General features: G+C 43.4%; 1 protein-coding gene across 1 annotated transcript in view; it reads left to right on the top strand.

The window, feature by feature from the left end:
* Nucleotides 1-22,869, top strand: part of PAXIP1 (PAX interacting protein 1) — an 88,700-nt gene that overhangs the window by 48,963 nt on the left and 16,868 nt on the right. Inside the window, exons 9-15 of the mRNA XM_024217541.3 lie at nucleotides 695-790; nucleotides 8,277-8,414; nucleotides 14,677-14,798; nucleotides 15,398-15,582; nucleotides 15,740-15,783; nucleotides 17,446-17,513; nucleotides 20,272-20,374. Coding sequence (XP_024073309.2) covers nucleotides 695-790; nucleotides 8,277-8,414; nucleotides 14,677-14,798; nucleotides 15,398-15,582; nucleotides 15,740-15,783; nucleotides 17,446-17,513; nucleotides 20,272-20,374 — 756 coding nt within the window. The remainder of the gene's footprint in view (nucleotides 1-694; nucleotides 791-8,276; nucleotides 8,415-14,676; nucleotides 14,799-15,397; nucleotides 15,583-15,739; nucleotides 15,784-17,445; nucleotides 17,514-20,271; nucleotides 20,375-22,869) is intronic.

Below are 22,869 nucleotides of genomic sequence, written 5' to 3'. Positions count from 1 at the left end.
CCTACCTGCATCTGTTTGGGAGTCACCTAATATGGAACGGACATGAGCAAGCACTCAAAGAAAAAAAGCCAGTTACCTGTTCTGTAACTGGTGTTCTTCGAGATGTGTTGCTCATGTCCAATTCCATGACCCGCCCCCCCCTTCCCCACTGTCGGAGATTCCGGCAAGAAGGAATTGAGTGTGGGGGGAGCCGGCAGTGCCCCTTATACCATGGCATGTGCGCGCCACTCCAGAGGGTGCCAGAGCCAGTCCCGTATGGATACCACCGAGGGAAAAACTTCCGGCACCAATGCATGTGGCAAGCACACACAGCTATTATGGAATGGACATGAGCAACGCATCTCGAAGAACACCAGTTACGGAACAGGTAACACTGTCTTTTTTAAACTCATACAAAGAGAAGCTGTTCCCAAGTAATGCATTTTTAAATCATTATGAACAAATGCGTTTTTAAAGATGAATAAGCAAGAGAACACACTTGTCATATTGATGTATGAAAGAACTTGGCTTTGTTTGCAAAACTTACTTGCTTCTTGCAAGTATGCCATTGTTTGTTTTTTAACTTAGGCCAGCACTTAAGATGTAAAAACACTCCACTAACATTGTCTGTTAAGCAGAGGACTCCATTTGGAACTGTGGGCTGGTTAGGTTAACAAACATTTTAATTAAAAATTTGGTTTTAATGGTTTACCAGATCATTCAAGCACATGGCGGCACTGTGGACCCCACGCTTACAAGCAGATGTACGCATCTTCTCTGTGAAAGCCAAGTCAGTAATATGTATGCTCAGGTAAGCAAAATAATAACATAAGTTGGCACACGCTCATGTACTGAAGTATCATTGAAGTATGTCAGTGTTTGCAGGTTTTATTGTAAAGAATAAATAACACCCTGTGGGTCAAGTTCTTCAGTTTTCACTAACATAAAACTTCCATTGCTGTTTATGGGAATTTGTCTCAGTAAAGACTGCAAGATTTGTCACTCTATTAATAACTTCATAGCTCCAATGGGGAAAGAGGTTGACAACATATGTGAAACTGTCACAGTTATTAGATTCACAGTGTGGAGTCGCAATACAAAGAATTGGAGAAAATATGAGACCCTGCAATTTAAGACTAGAAAGTTGATTTTTAGAGTAGTTTTACATTAAATATTTACATTTTTGTCATTATTTCTTTTTTAACCTGCTGTGTGCTTGTCTTTCTGACAACTCGTGATCTGATCCCATTAATTCACCATTTTCCTTTTAAGTGGAAGTTGTTTTATAAGTAAGATTACAATGTTCAGTATTTCAGCAGATACGTGATTTGTACATACAACTGAAAATAAGTGATAAAGTGGAACCATACAGTATAAAACTTATATTCATTTTTGGAACTCCATTACTGTAAAAAAAAAATCTACCAGCTAGACTGTACTTGTACAGAAAATCCAGACCATTTTATCCTGAAATATACATACATGTTTAAATTATATAAATTGCAACTAATTTTATACCAGTAAAACCTTTGTAGGCTTCATTGGGTATTTGCCAGGAGACATGGACTGCACCTAACTTGCATTGAAACGCATACATTTTACATTCTATTTTTAATCAAAAATAAATGCACACAATCCTAATACTTGCTTCAGTGGCTCCGAGAGAAAATCAGACTGTAGACTGGCACTGTTTCTCTCAATCCAGCTTTTAATAGGCTTTATAAGAACTGGTCCTACTATTATTTTATTAATTAATGTGGAGGGGGGAGGGGTAATCAAAATTCATAAATAATTTTTAAACAACTAGTTCTGGCACCCTAAATGAAGGAAAAGCATGAATAAAGTGTAACATGCCTTTAAAATTAGTTTAATCTAGGACCGCAAACAGTAAAATGCTTACATATGGTTATTGTGTGGTGCCTGTACAAGATATGGTTGAGCGTTTCAGTTGTGCATTTCTTATCTTAACATGTTTTGGATTTCTTTTAAGTGTAACCTCCACTCTGAATTTCCTGGGTTTATAATTTTCAGTTTTGGGATAATTATAACTTGTAATATTTGTTATCCTTAGATTACTCTCAGCCGTAACTGCATCTTACCATAGTTTTTTGTCTAGGAACAGAATCCATGAATAAGATTTCAATTAATTTTTCTTATGTGGAAAGTTTGAAGAGTCTGTGTTCCGTTATTAAAATCACATGGGACAAGGAAAAGACTCATACAAATGGTAAATTTTCAAGGGACCTGGTTTTTAATTAATATTTTAACTCATAAGCTACTAATAGATTTACCTGTACTTTCTCAGAAAATTCATTCTCTACTCAAATAGTAAGTGCTGTAAGTTTGGCGAGGATATGCTCTATTTTTCATAGATTGTCTCTCTAAGTGAAGAATGGAACACGTACCTTAACTACAGAGTTCTTCGAGTAGATGCAGCCACATATTCCATTTAGGTGTGCACGCAACCAGCTCACCAGAGCCGGAAAAATTTGCCTAGCAGTACCCATAGAGGGATGGTACTGACCTCTCAGTTCATCACCTGGGGGTTGTGTTGGTTTCACATCACAATCCCCTCTCAGTTACTGAGAGCTTTCTCTGTATATGGTTGTATAGTTAGTACCCTACTTAGTGTTAGTAAGTTAGTGTAGTTAGTTGCCTTGGATGATGCCCTCACCAGGGTTCAAACACTGCTCATTGTTTTGGGGGAGGGGTAATCCCCATCAGTGATCCCCACACAAGGTGCTTGTTCTCTTTGGGTGAGGGTCATGCCAAGGAGCGGTGTTCAGTTTGTAAATTGTTCACTGAAAGGACTCAGGTGGCTAGAGACCTTCCCCTTTAAGCATCACTTCCTCGAGCAGGCCTTGAGGCCTGTTTCAGCACTGAGGGCCATGTGGCATCAGAGGTCACCCTTTGGCTTGGTGAGTAATGCCGCTCGCTGCTTTAGGGCTGGCATCTCTCCCAAGAGATGAAGAAGCCGTTTGCCCTCCTCGAGTTCGCCGAGGAAAGGGTCTCATAAGACCAGTCGGGACTGTTCCAGATTTATAGAGATTCTTCCTCTTTGTCTAAGAAGAGTATGGACCGGCACTGTGCCACTTCCGGCATATGGGATGGAGCAGTTCCTTCAAACTGCTCACTGGTTCTGCGTTAGAGGCTTGCAAGAGTTGACTCTGGTTCTGGCCCTGGGGTGTTCGTTGAGTTGGATATCAGTGCCGGCACCAGCTGTTTCCCCACCGATGGCATACCAGGCAGCAGCCCATCGGTTTCAGACTCCCCACTCTGCCTATCAGTTCTGGACTCCCCATTTATCCAGGACTTTGCTGGGGTTACAGCATCCGTGGCCTCACTGGCACCTTTTGGGCATGTTGCAGAATCTCAGGGTCCATCAGCAATACAGCGTGGTCTCTCCCTGCCACAGACTCAGAGTTGAGGCCATTGCCAGGCCCGGCACCAAGGACCTCCTTGGTACCTGTGTACCCCATAGCACTGCCATTCTCTTGGCAGCAGATCCCGTCTTCCACCTTGTCACAGCTCCTGGCACCACATGCAACCGTGATGCATTTGGCATTGTCTGTGCCAGTTCCATCATTGGCAACTGAACCTCTTTCCTACAGGGTAGCAAATGAGTTGGACTGGCTCCTTGCACCATTGGGACTAGCTCCACCACTGTCCCCAGAGACCCAGGTCTCCTTGGGATCCAGGTTGGAGTTCTCCTGCTCTCCATCGCTTGATCTGCGCCATAGACAGTTTTCGGAGCAGCATCATACTGAGACAGGCCCTGACCCAGAGCCTACTGGCCATCATCGCCCCAAGTGTATCCCCAGTGGCCTCCCTGGAATCCATGGGACGCTCCTTGGTCTCAGAGGTTGCACTCCTCATCCCATTCCAGAGCAAGATCACCAGGCATGTCGGTTCTACCAGAGGTTCTGGCATCAGTTGAGCTGTCCTCCTTGGGGCCTCCAGAGTTGTCCCATCCAGGTCTGACAGTTTGGGGGTGGGACTCATCCCTAGTGCAGCTGACTGTTTCATCGTAATCCCCTGATGATTCAGCATTATCAGGCTGCTGTTCTCCCTCCTTAAAGGCCTACCAGAACTTTTTGCATCATGTGAGTGTTACCTTGGGCATCCAGGCAGACCTCCGGCTGGCGAATACTCACAAACTACTGGATATTCTCCAGCCATCTGCCCTGGGGAGGGTAGCCCTCCCTACTAACAATGCACTCCTGGAGCCTTCAAAGGTTCTTTGGAGTACTGTGCTTCAGTGCCACCTGCGGTGAAGTGTTCAGAGAAGTGTTATTTGTACCTATGCAGGGTTTTGAGGGCTTCTGTTCCTATCCGGTCCCTAATTCCCTGGTTGTGACTGAAGTGAATGATAGGACCCGGCAGCGCAGATAAAACTCTGTTCCCAAGGACAAGGAGTCCAAGAGGCAGGACTTACTGGGTAGAAAAATCTATACCTCTTCTTCTCTGCAAACATATATTGCAAAGCAGCAGGCATTGCTGTACAAGTGTGATTTTATTAATTAGACTGCTATGTCTAAATTTGTAGACCAAGAAGCCTCCAGGGAGGATTTTCAAGCATTGATAGCTGAGGGCTCTTTGGTGGCCAAGACATCCTTGCAGGTGGCTTTGGACGTGGCAGATATATCAGTCAGAGTTATGGCCTCAGCGGTAACCAGGAGAAGGGCATCTTGGCTGAAAAATTTGGGCATTGCTACTGATGTGCAGCAGTCTACTGAGGACCTGCCTTTCATGGTCGAGTGCTTTTTTCGGATAAGACTGATGAAACCTTGCATTCGTTTAAAGACTCCAGGACTACCCGGTGCGCTCAGGGGATCTATACTCCAGCGGTGCGGCGATGCCATTTTTACAGTCAGCAGCAGCATCAACAGTGTTGTTCGTGGTGCTCATTTGGGCAGTCTTTCCCTCCCCCGGGGGAAATGGTCATAGGTACCAGAGGCAGAGGTCTTCGGGTACTGGGTTCAGTCAGTCGACTTGTCCTACCCCGGTGTCTACCAAGCATGTGTTTTGACTTTTTTGTCCAGGGTAGCAATCCACTTGTGACCTCTATGTCCCTGTCTCCCCAATTTGGAGACAGGTTGACTCATTTTCTTTATGTCTGGGGCTCGATTACCACCGACAGCTGGGTCCTCAGCACAATCAGATCAGGTTACGCCACCGAGTTCTTTTCCATCCCTTCTCTTTGCTCTTCTATCCCATCCCTCTTCAGGGACCCCTCTCGTGAGACACTGCTCCTCGAGAAGATTCAGTCTTTGGTCGCGGTGGGAGTTGTAGAGGCAGCCCCTCTGCAGCACCAGGGCCAAGGGTTTTATTTCCGTAACATTCTGGTTCCCACATTCAAAGGAGGGGTGAGACTGATTCTCAATCTCTGCAACCTCAACAGATATATCAGATATGTGAGATTCCGGATGGTCACTCTATCAACTATCCTCCTGTGTTAAATCAGAGTGACTGGTTTGCTGCTTTGGATAGGGTGACCATATTTCCCTATCCTGAATACGGGATACCTGGTAAAATTATTTGTATTCAAGCGAGTTCAATGGCAATCAGAATGATGCAGTACAAACGTTCAAATTAACATCAAGTTGACTGAGCCCCCATTAAAAAGAAATACTGCGTAGTTGGATTCTTTTTATTTATTTTCTTTTCTTTTAGGCTTTAGGGTTCACACAGGGAGGGGTCACAAACACACACACACACACACACACACACACACAGGGGGCCACCTATACACACACTTCCATTCACCTCTTTCACACGGGGTGGTGGGGGGTTGACCCACCAACCTGACCCTCCCTACCCAGTGCTCTCCGCCCTCCATGCCTGGCTGGGCTCCCGGGACGGACCCACCTCTCCTGGAATCTGATGCTACGTCTTCCCGAGGCAACACGGGGGGGGGCGCACACACAGGGTCACATTGCTGGTCAGAACAGTAGGTTAGGTTTCCTGTCAACATTCTGGAGTTTTGGGTCATTTACAATGCATGCCATGCCTTTCAAGATCATATCAGGAGCTCAGTGGTTCACATTGCAGTGGTGTTGTTTGTAACAATGTATTATGTGAACAGACAAGGAGGAGCTTGCTTGACAGTGCTGTGTCAAAAAGCAATCAGGCTGGCGGTTTGCATCAAAGAGAACATTACTCCGGTGGCTGATTGGTTACCTGGGTCCCAGATTCAACTCGCAGATCACCTCAGCAGGACTTTCTCCCTGAGTCACGAGTGGTTCTGAAGCCCAGAGTCCTGTGTTCTATCTTTGCATTTTGGGACATCTCTATGATCAATCTGTTCGCTGTGAAAGACAACTAGAAATACCATCTGTTCTCCAGGGGGCCTCAGTCCGGGCTTGCTGACCAATGCCTTTCACCTGGGCTGAGATTCGGAGTTCCTTTATGCTTTCCCTCTGATACTAATCATCCTGCAGGTAATCCTCAAACTTAAGTTGGACCATGCCAAGATCACTCTCATTGCTCTAGCATGGCTGAGGCAATGTTGGTTCTCCAACCTTCTGGTGTTGTCAGTTTGGCCTCCCGTATCTCTCCCTCTTCATTCTGACCCAGCATCATGGTCAGACCTTGTGTCCCACGCTCAGCTCTCTACTCCTCACTGTGTAGCTGATCAATGGTTAGACGAGGAGGAGGAAGAGAAGGAACACATTTTGGAGGCTGTTCAACAGATCTAACTTAATAGCAGGAAACCCTCCACCAAATTGGCCTATTTGACCAAATGAAAACTTTTTTGGTGTGATCATTGTCTCTCCAGGTTCAGCTGATGTTGAGTGGGATTCAGGATGCCTTGGAGTACTTGTTGCATCTTCAGCTCTTGCGCTCAGTTTGTTGAAGGTGATTTCAGCATTTCATCTGCCCTTCCAGGGGAGGTTGGTGTTTTTGAATGCCATGGTTCTTGAAAGGAGTCCTTCATCTCCATCTGCCAGTGAGAGAACCAGTTTCTTTGTGGGACCAGAATATGGTCTTAGCAGCTCTAATGGGACCTTCATTTGAGGCTGTGGCATCTTCTTTTCCTCTTCCGTGTCAAAAGACTGCATTCCTGGTGGCTATAACATCCACGAGGAGAGTGTGTGAGTTGCAGGTTTTGATGGCAGAGCTTCCTTACATGCAGTTCTCTAAAGACAAAGTGACTTTGTGGCCACACCTAAAGTGGTGTCTCAGTTTCACTTGCACCAATGTATTTACCTGTCTTCTGTCCCAAGCTGCATTCAATCTTGGAGGACCAGCGTCTTCATTTGCTGGATGTTAGGTGCTGTCTCTCCTTTTACCTGGAGAGGACTAAACCCCCTTCCATACTTCGCCCTTTCAGTTCATGTCATATGCAGACTGGATGAAGGGACAAGCAGTCTCTTCACAGGCAATGTGCAGGTGGATAACTTCCTGCATGAAGACTGCATATGAAATAGCATGAGCTATGCCCTCTCAAAGGGTGCAAGCTCACTCTACGAGGGCACAGGCTATGTCAATGGTGTTTAAGTGACGTTTCAGTATTGGATGTTTGAAGGTTTGCCACTTGGTCTTCTGTGCATACATTTACCAACCATTATGCCATTACTGCGGCATCCAGAGCAAATGCAAACTTTGTTAGAGCAGTCTTGCAGTCCTTGTTTAAGTGCACATACTGCAGGTACTGCTTGTGAGTCACCTAAGTGGAATACACGTCTGAATCTACTCAAAGAAGAAACAGTTACTTATTATAACTGTGGTTCTTCGAGATGTGATGCAGATGTGTATTTCACAACACACCCTCCATCCCCTCTGCATCGGAGTCTATACTCTTGATTTTTGGTGCAAAGGAACTGAGGAGTGTCGCGGCGGTGCTGCCTAGTGGAGCCAGGGGAGGGGTTACACCCATGAGGTGCAAGCGCCGCCCCCCCAGTTAGTAGTGCTAGGCAAAATTCTCTGGCTCTGGTGCTCTGGGCGTGTACACACCTAAGTAGAATACACATCTGCATCACATCTCGAAGAGCTGTCATTACAATAAGTAACAGTTTCCTTTGACCAGCTCCTCCATAATAATACATGTTTAATATTAAACGAGAAATAAAATGTATCTTCCGGAACACCCAGGTCTAGTGTTCATAGTATGTCTGAAGGAGATGTAGTGTGAAAGAGGGCACCTAAGGGGCTGGGGGAAAGAATTATATCTTCTGGGAGCTCAAAAGAGCAAAACTTGTCTTTTTAATGGGTTAAGTGGGTGTCCTAGCATGCTGTTTTTAATATAAGTTAAAGTTAGAGTAACAATTTCTAACTGTATATACATGTGTTGGTAGGCTGTGAGAGAAAGGAAGAGGTGCATCACAGCACACTGGCTGAACTCCATCTTGAAGAAGAAGAAAATGATACCACCACATCGAGCCCTTCATTTTCCAGTGGCATTCCCACCAGGAGGAAAACCATGCTCTCAGCACGTAAGAAAACCCGAAGTTAAAACAACTAGCATTTTCTTTAAAAGCTTTAATTGCACCGAGTATTGAATATTTGTTGTATTGGGACAGCATGTCAGTATCCAGTGCATATCCAGAAAATACCTAATTGACTTTTTCCAGTGGTGGAATTGGCTTCAGATACATGTAAATAAAGGATTTTCTCTTGTTTTTACCAGGTTTTAAAAGGTTTGCTGTAGCCCAAACAAACACCGCAGTTGAAATGAGTTATGTTTCCTAGGAATCCTAGCAATCCTTTCTTAGTTCAGCAGTAGCTTTCTTTGGTAGTTTGGATAGGTGTCATTTCTCACTATTGGTATGTTGACACTGCATTTTAAAATCTGTGGCAGCAAGTCTCAGAACTCAGGTTAACAGAGTTGGTCTTGCGCTATGTGGTAAATACAGCTTTGTTGATGTTCAGGCCCAGGGTGGGCTTCAGAGCCTGAGCTGCAATGTCTACATTGCTGTTTTTAGCATCATAGAAGAAGCCCAAGTCTGTAGACGTGAGCTCTGCGACTCAGTACCAGGGGTTTTAAAACACAATGTAGACATAACCTTAGACTACTTAGTTGCCAGTTCTCAGAATTAATGGCCTGATTTCAAGAGGCCTGGTAGTTTCGTCATTTTGTAACTTGGATCTTCCACACACTCAAACTTTACTCATGTTGAGTTGGGGGTGGTTGGAGAGGTTTTATTTCTTTGCTTTATGGTTTCTTAATTTCTGCTTGACATTAATTAATTTACACTCTCAATCTTTAATTCTTTTTTGTGCTTGTAAATTTGATATGTTTTGTGGATTCTTAAAATTACCCTTCTGTCCCCTTCCCTCGTCAGATGTGTGCTAGGCAGCTAATAAAGACATGGACATGGACCCTGCTCCAAATTCAGACATGATGCAACATATGAGGCTCAAAGATAGACAAATGAGGACTTGGGAGAGAAATACCAAGGATTGCAATAAGATACAGTTACAAAACAAGGCTTGCACACATCTTTGGCAATTTACTGTTCCAGGGCTTCATTATAACGATGTGGCTTTCTTTCAAAAGCGACCAAGAACAAAAATTATTTCCCAGAAAAATATATAATTCCCAAGAAGGAACTGAATTGATAGTTCAGTAGATTTAGCACAAAAGTGAGATAGGAATCCCCTGTTCTTTTTGCGGATACAGACTAACACGGCTGCTACTCTGAAACCAATAGTTATAGTACTAACTCTGACACTGAGTCCTCCTGTGGCCTTTGGCAAGTCATTCCACTGATTGGCCATAGTTTTCCCCACCTATAAAGTGGGACTAATTTGTATATTCTTCTTCCAGTGCTGGTCCCTAGGTGTATTCCACATGTGGGTATGCATGTGCACCATGCTCCTGAGTCCAAAGATTTTAACAAGGAGTGTCCATCAGCCCACACATATGCAGTAGGTCTCCTTGTGCTCCTGAGCAAGCATGTAACAGGCAGTTTGATGGATGCCCTCTTGGTTCTTTCTTACTGCCATATGGCCTCACTCAGAATCTAGTGTTCTCTTTTTCTTCAGTTTTTAGGAGAACCTGTAAATAAAATTGTAAATAGTTATTCTTCTTAGATTTGGTATAATAATAGTTTTAGTGCAGTAAGTGTAGTTTGCTTCCCTGGAGAAAGCCAAGCCTGAACAGGTGATTTACACATATAGACACAACCTCCCCAGGGACCGATGTTACTCAGTCCCCTGGGGTTCCCCATAAATGGCTCCTCCTTCTGGCACCATCAGGGACTGTGGGATCCCTATAACAGATGCCCAGGATCCACCCCGGAGTCTTTCCACTCTTCTCTTTCTTGCCAACCTCTGGATCCCTCCCTGTACGAGGAGGATATTCAACCAGAACCACAGGTACCGACAGTTCTGACAGGAATCTCCTCCTCCTCCCCAGGTGAGGCGGTCTCTCCTTTTTCTCCAACCCCACTGAACAACCATAGGGAATACCAGGAATTGCTGCAAAGAGTGGCTAACAATCCCCAAATACCTCTAGAGGAAGTTCAAGACCCACACCCCTGATGGCTGAACATTCTGCAGCCTCAGGGCTAACCCTCCTGGTTAACAAGGCTATATTGGAACCAGTGAGGTTGGTCTGGCATACCCCAGTATCCTGCGCCCCCACACCTAACAGGGCCAAGAGGGGGTATTTTGTCCAGGCAAAGGGAGCCAAATTTATGTTCTCCCACCCTGCCCCCAAGTTCCTGGTGTTATAGGCTGCTGCAGAAAGGACTAGGTCACAATACTTTTGGACCACCCCATCAAACAAGGACTCCAAAAGACTCTACCTTTTGGGAAGAAAGTACCTTCTCTTCTGTGGCTTGCAATTTTGCATTGTCAATTCCCACGCCTGCTAGCTAAGTACAACTTCAGCAACTATTCTAAGCTGGTAGCCCCTCAGGACAAACTTTCACCTGAAGACAGACCCCAATTCCTCTCCCTTCTAAAGCAGGCAAGTTAGTGGCAAAAACAGCCCTTCAGGCTGCAGTTGATGTAGTGGATACAGCATCGAGAAATTTAGCCACTGGTATTATTATGAGAATGGATTCTTGGTTGCAGTCCTTGGGCTTTCCCAGGGAAGTGCAGAATACTATCCAGGACCTTTCCTTTGACGAGTCACACCACTTTAATGAGAAAACTGATGACTTTCTTCATTCGTTAAAGGACTTGAGGTCGACCCTCCACTTCCTGGGGATCTACATACCAGCTCCAAGGCGGAGGCACCAGAGTCAGACCGATAAACCAAGACCAACTCCCCCTCCTCATGCTTTCTACTACCAATGTCCTGCCAAGTCTCCATGCAAACAGAAGACTCAGAGGCTCTGCTTTTCAGCCCTCTCTACCACCATGATTGTGACCCATTCTCAGCCCCCTCCTAGGATCCACGCTTACCATCACTGGTGCCACATACCCCTTTTCCTGCCACTTCTGCGGGCCATCTTACTCTTTTTGCCCACAGTTGAGAGCTAATCATGACAGGCAGTTGGGTCTTGAAGCTCATCCCTCAGGCATACCCTATAAAGTTCTTCTCTTTCCCTCTTTACAAACCCTCTTCCTGGTCCCCCTTAAAGGACCCCTCTCACAAGGTGATTCTTCAACAGGAAGTGGAATCCCTACTACACCAAAGGGCAATAGAACAGGTCCCACGTCAGAATCAAGGAGGAGGGTTCTATGCTCTGTATTTTCTCGTTCCCAAAAAAGACAGAGGTTAGAGACCCAGTCTGGATCTTTGGCAACTCAACATATTCATTCAGAAGTTGAGATTCAGGATGATAACATTGGCAGCAATAATTCCCTATCTTCAGGAGGAGATGTGGTTTGTGGCTGTCGACATGAGGAAGGCATATTTTTCATATAGACTTTCATCCCTCCCACAGGAGGTTCCTATGGTTTATGGTGAGTCAAGAGCACTTCCAATTCCAAGTCCTCCCTTTCGGACTAGTGACAGCCTCCAAAGTGTTTACGAAAATTTTCTCTGTGGTGACGGCCCAGATGAGACTTCAGGGCCGTACAGTTTTTCCATATCTGGACGACTGGCTCCTGGTAGGATGCTCTCAATGGGAGGTCAGGTCAGCTACACAATTCCTCATTCAGCTTCTTGCATCCCCGGGGATCTGTCTGAACAGAGAAAAGTCCATTTTATCCCTCACGAGGATGCTAAACTTCATTGGGGCTACATTGGATTCTGTTTCTACAAGTGCCTTCCTTCCTCCCTGCAGAAAGATTCCAAATGATGTGCAACCTGATTTCTTTGATATCCTCCGGACCAAGAACTACAGTGAGAATGTGCCTATCCCGGCGAGGCCACTCAAGTGACACCCTTTGTCAGGCTTCATCTATGATGCCTATAGGCCTGGCTCAATTCAGTCTACTTGCCCAACAAGGACCACATCAATGCCAAGGTGACCATTTCTGCCAAGATCATCGCTTCCTTCATATGGCAGTCAAACCTAGAAAAGGTGAGAATGGGGGCCCCCTTCTCTACTCCCACTTCTGTTGACACCATTGTAACAGATGCTTCCCTTCTGGGGTAGGACACCCTTCTGAACAATCACACTGACAGGACACATGGACCCCACAGGAGGCCAGACTACACATCAACATAACTGCAACTGTGGGCAGTCCGCCTCGTATGCAAGGCCTTCCCCCCACTCATATGGGCCTTCCATATCCAAGTGATGTCAGACAATATCATTGCCATTGTCTACATAAACAAACAGAGAAGCAAGATCTCTCCCACTGTGTCTGTAAGCAGTCAGGCTTGGAACTGGTCCATCAGGCACAACATTCCTATCTAGGCAGCATACCTCCCAGGTGTTTGCAGCTCCTTAGCAGACAACCTCAGCAGGCACTTCTAGGCGGACTGCAAGTGGGAAATCCACAGCCCGTTCTGAAAATGGGGCACATCTCCTGGGACCTCTTTGCATCCCAAACAAACAAACAAAGATTCCCCTTCCCCTGTATTGCTTCAGGGGAGCCATAGGCCATGACTTACAAGGTTTCAAGTATGCCTTTCCTCCCATTCCTCTGCTTCCACAGGTCCTGAGAAAGATACGTGCCACAAGGCCAGCGTCATTCTCCTAGCACCCTGCTGGCACAGACAGTTTTGGTTCCCAGAGCTGTCAATGTCAGCCCATCCTCCAGTCAAGATCCACCCCTTCCCAGAACTCCTGGTGCAGGACAGGGGCAGAATCAAAGACCCCAGCCTGGCCTCGCTCCACTTCAAGGCCTTGTGTTTGGATGTGCGTTGGAAGTAGAATACTCTTGTTATTCCCCTGGTGCAAGCTATGCTTACCCAGAGTAGAAAAAATTTGACTAGGCCTTGCTCTTTAGCTAAATGGAAGCATTTCTCCACCTTTGCACAGCACAATCCGTCTTACCCAGTCACTTCAAGCATCCTGATTGTTTTAGATTACCTCCTTTCTCTAAAGAAGTCTGGTCTTTTGATTAGCTTGTTATAAGCCCACCTTGCAGCCATTAGTGCCTTCTTCCCTCCAGTAGGTGTGCACTCTATTTTTACCCACCCAACTATGACACAATTCATGAAGGGTCTCATTGAGGCCTTCCTGCCAGTTACTAAACCTATATTGCTATGGGATCTTAACCCCGTGCTGTCAAAATTCTCCAGACCACCGTTTGAACCTTTAGCGACATGCTTCATGTCCCACCTGTTCACGAAAGTGGTGTTTCTAGTGGCCCTCACTTTGGCCAGAAGGGTCAGCAAACTGGGAACCATCATGGCAGATCCTTCCTAGAGGTCTTTCAGAAGGAAAAGGTATCGCTTCGCCTCCACCCTAAATTTCTCCCCATCGTCATCTCTCAATTTCACATCAACCAGTGTATTCACTTATCTGTCTTTTTTCTAAAAACCCCACGCTTCTCCTGAAGAGAAGAGACTTCACTCCCTTGGCGTCCCACATGCTCTGGCTTTTTACCTGCAAAGAACCAAAGCTATCAGAAAGTCACCAAAACACTCTATTGCAATTGCAGAGTGATCCCGAGGTCAGGCGATATCCTCTCAAAGAATTTCCAAGTGGGTCATCTGTGCAGGAACTCCCAATGCAGGACATAGGTACAGCAGCCACCTTGAACTCCATACACGTTTCCTAGACACCATGCACAAGTCTAGGCCTCTGTTGCAGATGTAGCAGTGGGATCTGTCATACTGAAAGCATCTTTGTTTCTGGCTTCCTCACACCCCCTTGCAGCCTGAGCACTACTTGCCACTCACTTATGTGTGGAATATACATAGGGACCAGCACTCAAAGAAATGGAGGTTACTTACTGTACCTGGAAGTTCTTTGAGATGTGTGGTCCCTATCTGTATTCCACTACCTGTCCTCCATCCCCTGTGCTTTGGATCTGGTTAGATTTGTGGTAAGAAGAGGAACCGGGTGGGGGGCATCTACCTCACTGCCTCTTATACCCTCACTCAGGAGCACAAGGAGACTTACTGTACTGGTGCAGTCCAACGGATACTGCTTGTTAAAATCTCTGGACTCAGGTGCATGGTGTGCATGTGTATCCACGTGTGGAATACAGATAGGGACTGTGCATCTCAAAGAACTTCCAGTTACAATAAGTAACCTCCATTTCATTGAGACACATTGACAAGTTCACCAGGCTAGAGCAGAATAATCTCCTATTTATTTACAACCTGTGTGTGCATCTGTGTAAATACTGCCTAGTTTTTTTATTATTATTAATTGTAAATCTCGTTCTTTTCTACACTAGATTATCTCAGTGACAGGATTTGTTGATAGTGACAGAGATGATCTCAAACTAATGGCTTACCTAGCAGGGGCCAAATACACCGGCTATCTGTGTCGCAGCAACACAGTTCTCATCTGTAAAGAGTAAGTGGTTTATCTCAACAGCATTCATATCTTCAATAACCTGTTTCCAGTCTAGCTACAAAATGATCCTTCATTACGTTAGTGACTTTCTCGCTATATGTTATTCATTTATAGCTATTTCATGATAAAGGCACTTATGTTTTAATTATTGTTTTTCTGGAGTGATCTAGACAACTGCAGTATGGATGTCCAGGTTTATTAATTATATTACTAAGTCCTGTTATATTCCAGTAATTACAATTTTTTTACTTCTGAGTTTAGAAAGCTAACTTTTGAGCTATTAAGTGTAAAGTTATTTCTCTTTAAGAGAGGATACTGTTATTAGGCCATTTATAAGTAAATGATTAATACTGATTGGTTAAAAAGTCTTCAACTAGAGGCATTTTAGATCTTCTGTTCTGGGCAGAAATTCTAGCTCACCAACCATTCACACGTATAGCAAAAATATCTCTTAGGAAAAGCACTTACTTGGCTGCAACTGCCAATAAAAAAAATCCATAGGGTAGGCTGAGGAGAGAATGTTGGTATTCTAGAACTTACTGAAGGAAGTACCTTTTTATTAATGTGTATATTTTCTTTCTCTCCCCCTGCACAATAAGGCCTACTGGGTTAAAGTATGAGAAAGCCAAAGAATGGAGGATACCATGTGTAAACGCACAGTGGATTTGCGATATATTGCTTGGAAATTTTGAAGCATTACGGCAGATTCAACATAACCGATATACAGTGTTCAATCTTCAGGACCCCCTTTCTCCTACTCAGCATCTAGTTCTAAACCTCCTGGGTAAGTGGGAATTTCCATTCACAATATCCTGTATACCACAAAGATTAGTCTACTGGATACAATTATAATTATACTCAGTCATGTTGGACTGTGTCATATCTTTTTTGTAACAAATTACTCACACGGTCCTATATGTTTTTTTCTTCACCTCCTGTAGATGCCTGGAGAGTGCCATTAAAGGTATCATCAGAGCTTCTAATGGTATGTTGACTTATTCTTCCAGTTGTGTTTTCAAATAGTTATTGCGAGGGCTTTGTTGTATCCATGTATGAGAGAGTAGGTGAAAATCAGGATGGGCATAAACGTATATTTAAAAAAAAAGCCTCCTTGCTGTATTTGATGATGTTCTCCATGTTAATTTATTTTCATGCTTCAGGTCAGTAGAAAAAGAAAAGAAATCATTTTGCAAAATCCAAGCAATTTTGGGTGCCCGCTTGAAACCTCTTAAAGGGTTCTGGTTTTCAGAGGATCAGTATTCAGCACTTTCTGAAACTGAGGCCTCTTTTAAGACTTTTCAGGTTGGACAATCAAAATCATTAGTTACTTTTGAAAATTTTGGCCTTAATGCATAATATTTATACTGCGCAAAATTAAGGCAGAATTGTTCCATTCATATGGTTTCAAGTACTGTTATGAGTACACAATATCAAGTCCCAAAACCATGGACTTGGTACCAAGTGAAAGGCATTTGTAATCTTATTTAAGAATATTATGTTTTAAAAAGTTATATTGATAAAAAATGTAGTAAGACTGTAATGTAAACTGACAAAAGCAAGGAAATTGTTTTTGTCAATGTATAATAACATTAACCTATTTTATGATCTTGAAAATTTTTAGACTAGGATTTCTCTATCCATGTCAGGGTCATTCTTTTAACAATTTCACAATGTTTGACTTGCTTTTATGGTTAATTCTAGTTTGCACCAATGACTATACAGTTCAGTTATACAACAGATGGCATTTAGATAAAATTTCACTTTGCACTCAAAATACTTGCCTTATCTTTTCTGTTCTGGATTATTTGTTATCTTAGTCTTATTACCATACTCTTTAGTAAGCAAGAGCTGAATAACTTTCTAATTCATTTGAACTTTTTTTTAGCTGTCAAAATATTTTAAATAATTCCATTTTTTCAAGCACTCATCAGTTGACAAAACCAGTACTAAAGTATCCCTGACACCTGTCCTTAAGCCTGATGCCATCTTCCAGTTTTTGAATTGAAGTTTAGACACTTAGGAATATGGTCTTGTGTGCCTGCACTATTTGGTACTTACCACAATATTTATGGAGGGACTGATTGATTAAGTAGGCAGCAATAGGATATGCAGCCTTCGATTTCTAGGTTGCCAGTTGAAATGTAGCCTGTGCTAGCACATATTTTTCATCCACGTGTAGATTTAGTTGTCTTCATATATTTTAAAATAAGTGTTCTCAACCTTTTTCTTTCTGATGCCCCCCCAACATGCTATAAAAACTCCACGGCCTGCCTGTGCCAGGGCTGGGGCTAGGGGGTCGCAAGCAGGGCAATTGCCTGAGGCCCCATGCCACAGGGGGCCCCGCAAAGCTGATTTGCTCAAGCTTCAGCTTCAGCCCCAGTGGCAGGGCTCGGGGCCCCAGGCTTCAACACCGCACTGCACAGATTTGGCTTTCTGCCCTAGGCCCCAGCAAGTCTAATGACGGCCCTGCTTGGCAGACCCCCTGAAACCTGCTCGTGGCCTCCCAGGGGTCCCCGGAGCCCTGATTGAGAACTGCTGGTTTAAAATATAGTTGTTAAATGTTTTATTGTGAAACAGAAAAACTAGGATGGCTAATCAGAAAGTTTGTGCTTACTTCAGACACAAATGTATGGTGGTCTAATTGCAGGGTGTGAGATTGCCCCTGAAACCAAAGCAAAATGAATCAAGTCTTCAGCCTTCTTCTAAACGGGCACGGTAAGAATAACTGACTACCAGTGATAAAAGCTCATTAACTTCCTTTTGCACAGGGTTCTGTTTCCTTTGTTATTAAAAAAACATAAGAGAATGTCCACAAAACTGTCCATTAGCTGTCAGCCTGGAACCATCGAATCCCTTACTTATTAAGATGGTTGTATCTGGCAAAAATGGCTACATGTTGCCAATAGGGCTGTTAATTAATCACAGTTAACTCACACGATTAACTAAAAAAAAAATCGCAATTCAAAAAATTAATTGCGAGTAATTGCACTGTTAAACAATAGAATACCAATTGAAATTTATTAAATATTTTTGGATGTTTTCCTACATTTTCAAATATATCAATTTCAATTACAACACAGAATACAAAGTGTATAGTGCTCACTTTATATTATTTTTATTACAAATATTTGCACTGTAAAAATGATAAACTAAAGAAATAGTATTTTTCAATTCACCTCATACAAGTACTGTAGTGTAATTTCTTTATCATGAAAGTGCAACTTACAAATGTAGGTTTTTTTGTTACAAAACTGCACTCAAAAACAAAACAGTGTAAAACTTCAGAGCCTACAAGTCCACTCAGTCTTACGTCTTGTTCAGCCAATAGCTAAGAGAAACAAGTTTGTTTACATTTACAGGAGATAATGCTGCCCACTTCTTAATTACAATGTCACCTGAAACAGATGAACAGCTGTTGCATGGCACTGTTGTAGCCGGCATCGCAATATATTTATATGCCAGATGCACTAAAGAGTCATGTGCCTCTTCATGCTTCAGTCATCATTCCAGAGGACATGCGTCCATGCTGATGACGCTCGTTAAAAAAATAATGCGTTAATTACATTTTGACTGAACTCCTTGGGGGAGAGTTGTTTGTCCTCTGCTCCGTTTTACCCACATTCTGCCATATATTTCATGTTATAGCAGTCTCGGATGATGACCCAGCACATGTTGTTCGTTTTAACAACACTTTCACTGCAAATTTGACAAAATGCAAAGAAGATAGCACACGACCCAAGATTTAAAAATCTGAAGTTCCTTCTAAAATCTGAGAGGGATGAGATGTGGAGCATGCTTTTAAAAATCTTAAAAGAGGAACACTGGTGCGGAAACTACAGACACCAAACCACCAAAAAAGAAATCCGCCTTCTGCTGGTGGCATCTGACTCGGATGATGAAAATGAACATGCATTGGTCCACACTGCTTTGGATCGTTATCGAGCAGAACCCATCAGCATGGACGCATGTCTCCTGGAAGAGTGGTTGAAGCATGAAGGGACATATGAATCTTTAGCGCATCTGGCACCTAAATATCTTGTGACGCTGGCTATAACAGTGCCATGCGAATGTTTGTTCTCACATTCAGGTGACATTGTAAAGAAGAAGCAGGCAGCATTATCTTCTGCAAATGTAAACAAACTTGTTTGTCTGAGCAATTGGCTGAAAAAGAAGTAGGACTGATTGGACTTTTAGGCTCTAAAGTTTTACATTGTTTAATTTTTGAGTGCAGGCTTTTTGTACATAATTCTGCATTTGTAAGTTCAACTTTCATGATAAAGAGATTGAACTACAGTACTTGTATTAGGTGAATTGAAAAATACTATTTCTTTTGTTTTTTATAAAGTGAGCACTGTACACTTTGTATTCTGTGTTGTAATTGAAATCAATATATTTGAAAATGTAGAAGACATCCAAAAATATTTAAATACATGATATTCTATTATCGTTTAACAGCGCAATTAATCGTGATTAATATTTTTAATAGCAGGATTAATTGAGGTTAATTTTTTTAATCGCTTGACAGCCCTAGTTGCCAACTATGCACTGGAGGAGATGGAAAAAAGAGAGCACACCCAGGTAGTGAACTAGAAAGAGAGAGGGGAGGAAAGAATAAAGAGAGGATGTGGAGAAATTGCAGGGAGAAATTAGAGAGGCAGAGAACTAGGGGCAGAGGGAAGAAAGCAGAGACAATGAGAGGAAATGGGATGAGAAGTGGAGAGGAAAACATGGAAATTAAAAATAGAAAGCAAAACTGAAAAAAGGATTTAAAAAGCCAATGGAACATAGAAAAGGTTGGGAGGGGAAGAGAGAATGGACAAAATAAAGTGAAATGGAAACAACATATTCACATAAAAACATAATAATTGCAAAGGCATCTTTTTAAATAAACTAAAAAGTGAACTTATGAGCCTTTCATGAATCAGAGACTACATCATCTTGTGAGAGAGTTCTTCACCTTGTCTCCAAAACTGGGCCCAGCAATTGAGCAGAGATTTCTAAAAAGGTTAGCATTCATGGCACAAACAATATGTTGCCTGTTAATATAAATGCTTAACTCTAAGATTAAAATCATGCTGGATGATTGGTTTGACATTGGTGATTTTTCTCTAGGGAATCATTCTGCCATTCACTGTGTAAAGTCTGCAATCCTTTATAATGGTGAAAGTGTAAATAAGAAAAGCGGCCAGGGTATCCGATATGTTTCTGGAAAAGCACTGCAGCTTAAGAAGCCTTTGTGGAGATAGTCTGACCTCCACTGGGTCAGGACTGTGCTCAGTCTGTTCCTTGTACCAACTTAAACACATCTTGTTCTCAGGTTGGCAACCTTTTATCAAAAAGCCATAAAGCCTGCAAACCTTTACTTGTGCGAGTAGTCCCATGAGTAAAAGTTTGCAAGATTGTGCTTCAGTGGTTTTAAAATAAAAACATTGGTCCCAGTCATCATGATGTCCTGTATTTTTCTATTTTGTAGAATTGAGGACATACCACCACCTACTAAAAAGCTCTCACCAGAATTGACCCCAATGGTGCTCTTCACAGGATTTGAGCCTACACAAGTCCAGCAGTATATCAAGGTGACTTTCATATTTGTCACTTATGCACAATATTTTGGAACATTTAGCAACTTTAGATTATTTTCCCTAATACATCAAGTTTAATTTGGGTCTACAAGCCTTTACCAGAACAGGCCTAATAGATATAAAGAGAAAAAATTGTAGGGAATGGTTTTAAAACAGTAGAGAGTATAGTTTTCGGTAAATTGAGTTTTATTTGCTAGTTATATCCAAATTAGCATTACTCAGGTACTTCATGCTTGTGTCTTATTTTTTCTTTCCTAATGTTCATTTTCAAAGAGGGGAGGATACCTTCAGTACCTCCAATAGCAAACCAAATGACCAAGTTCAGGCGAGGAACGTATGAATTACCATATTGAATCAGACCCAAGTTCCATCTAGTGCAGTATCTTGTCTCTGACTCTGTGCAGCAGCAGATGCTTCAGAGGAAGGTGCGAAATTACCCCATATCTGCCTACTCTGTGTTGTCTGTCTCCCATGAATGTTTAATCCTGCTTCTTCTCAGACATTGTTTTAAATTTTAAAGCATGAGGCTTTATATCCCTTCCAAATTTATTAACTGTTAAAACTCTGGATATTCTTGTTACCCATATAAAAGTCCAGTCCCTCTTTGAACCTTGCTACATACTTGGAGCTAGATTCAGAAATGAACTTAGGTGTGGCGATGTTCAGCCTGAACATGCCTAACCATGCCTAGAAAATACCTGGGATTCCCAAAGCCTGAATTAGATACTCAGGCTCCTTATACAATGCATGGGGAGAGATAGGCTCCTCAGAATGGGAGTCAGAAAAGCAAACACATTAAATGGCTCCCTGTCTAAGCCAGCCAATGGGAGATGCCAAGCAGAGGGGTGTGTCCTAAGCCCCACCCCTCTCAGAGAGGAGGACCTCCCTCATAACTCTTAGCCCAGTGAGGTGTATTCCACATATGGGTACACACATGTCTGAGTTCAGAGACTTTTCAGTAGCAGTGTCCATTGGTCTGCACATGCACAATTGTTTTTCTTGTGCTCTGAACCAAGGATATGAGGGGCAGTGCGGACTGGAGCCGCTCCAGTTCCTTCGTACCACTGCATGGCCTGAGTCAGAATCTTCTGTGTCCACACCTTCTTCCTTTGACCGCTTCAGTCTGCGTATAAATATTGTAAATAGTTTTACTTCTTTACTCTTTTAGTGTTAAGTACTAGTGTAATTAGTTAGTTGTTTTCCCCCATCCTGGGGAAATCCTCCATGGGAGGCTAGGATTATGCCCAGAGTCCCAGGGTTACAGAATTGTGTTTCCCGCCCCCCGTTCCTTTTCAGTGAGTGACAAACACCAGCACTGCTTTTAGGCTCACATCTTGGCTAAGTGCAACATTTGCTGCTCCTTCTCTCCCAGAACTCGTGAGAGTCAAGACTTAGAAAACATCTGATAGAAAAGGCCATGAGATCTCAGTCAGACTTTCCGGGCTAAGGACAACCCCCTAGACATCAGCTTCAATCAACAGGCAGAGTCTCTCCAAGCATAAGCTCAGTGCTCGAGACCGAGACTTCTAAGCCTAAGGTGAAGGCTTCTTATGAGAGTATGGGGCATTGTCACAAGCACAGAGACAGCATTCTTCCAAGGCTGCCCCAAAGAAAAAAAGACACCTCCCCCCCCAACCCCTTCAAAGTTGGGAGAGTTCTTGCCCCTGGGTCCTAAAGAATAAGACCAAAGTAAATCTCCTCAGCAGGAGAAAGTGGCACTAAGGATAATGGATCCATTTGTTCCAGTACTGGTTCTGATATGTTGACAGAAAGACATTCACAGCCACTCCCTTTAACATCCAGATCATACTCTGCCAATAACGTCACCGCCCTGGAGGGATCCAACTTCCAATGTGACCAGGGAAACACTGGATCCGACAGGCCCACCAGCTGATTCTCCCCATACCCCAAGATGGTCCGAGACCTATGTCTCTCTGGAGGACATTTTTGCTCTCCCCTATCCTCACTCCCCACTACTATGAGGTTCGCCTTTATTCACAGACATAACTGATGCAGAAGAGGAAGCTATTCTGCGGTCATGGGGTCTCTCTCCTCTCCCACCCTTGAACCTGGGTACCGTATCACTGGTTCTGCCAGAAGTTCAGGATCCAGCGTTTTCATCTGATGAGTTAGAGGTTTCAGAAGAGCCCCTACACTATCATGCAGAAACGGGCCTAAAGAGAGCAGGGTTCCATCCTGCAATCAAAATAGGCCTTTCTGAGAAACAGGTGGTACCCAGTGCCATGGGGTTCTCCTCAGCCGGTTTAGCCTTCATACTGGCATTACCCAGGATCAGTACATGAACCTTACTTGCCATCTCTTGGCCAACACCAGCTGGCCCCATTGGAATATGTAGAAGACTGAGCTGAACTGAATCCAACAGTTCCGATGGTTTTGGGAGCAATTTCATTGTCTTTCCCAGATGAGGCAGCTATGCCATCTTCACCATCTCTGCCTGATGACTAGAGGCAATATCAGTAGCTCCTACA

Source organism: Terrapene carolina, unplaced genomic scaffold, assembly GCF_002925995.2.
Source record: "Terrapene carolina triunguis isolate 2854851 unplaced genomic scaffold, T_m_triunguis-2.0 Scaffold111, whole genome shotgun sequence".
Lineage (NCBI taxonomy): Eukaryota > Metazoa > Chordata > Testudines > Emydidae > Terrapene > Terrapene triunguis.
The sequence above is the reverse complement of the archived record's forward strand: the minus strand, read 5'-3'. Positions and strand labels throughout refer to the sequence as shown.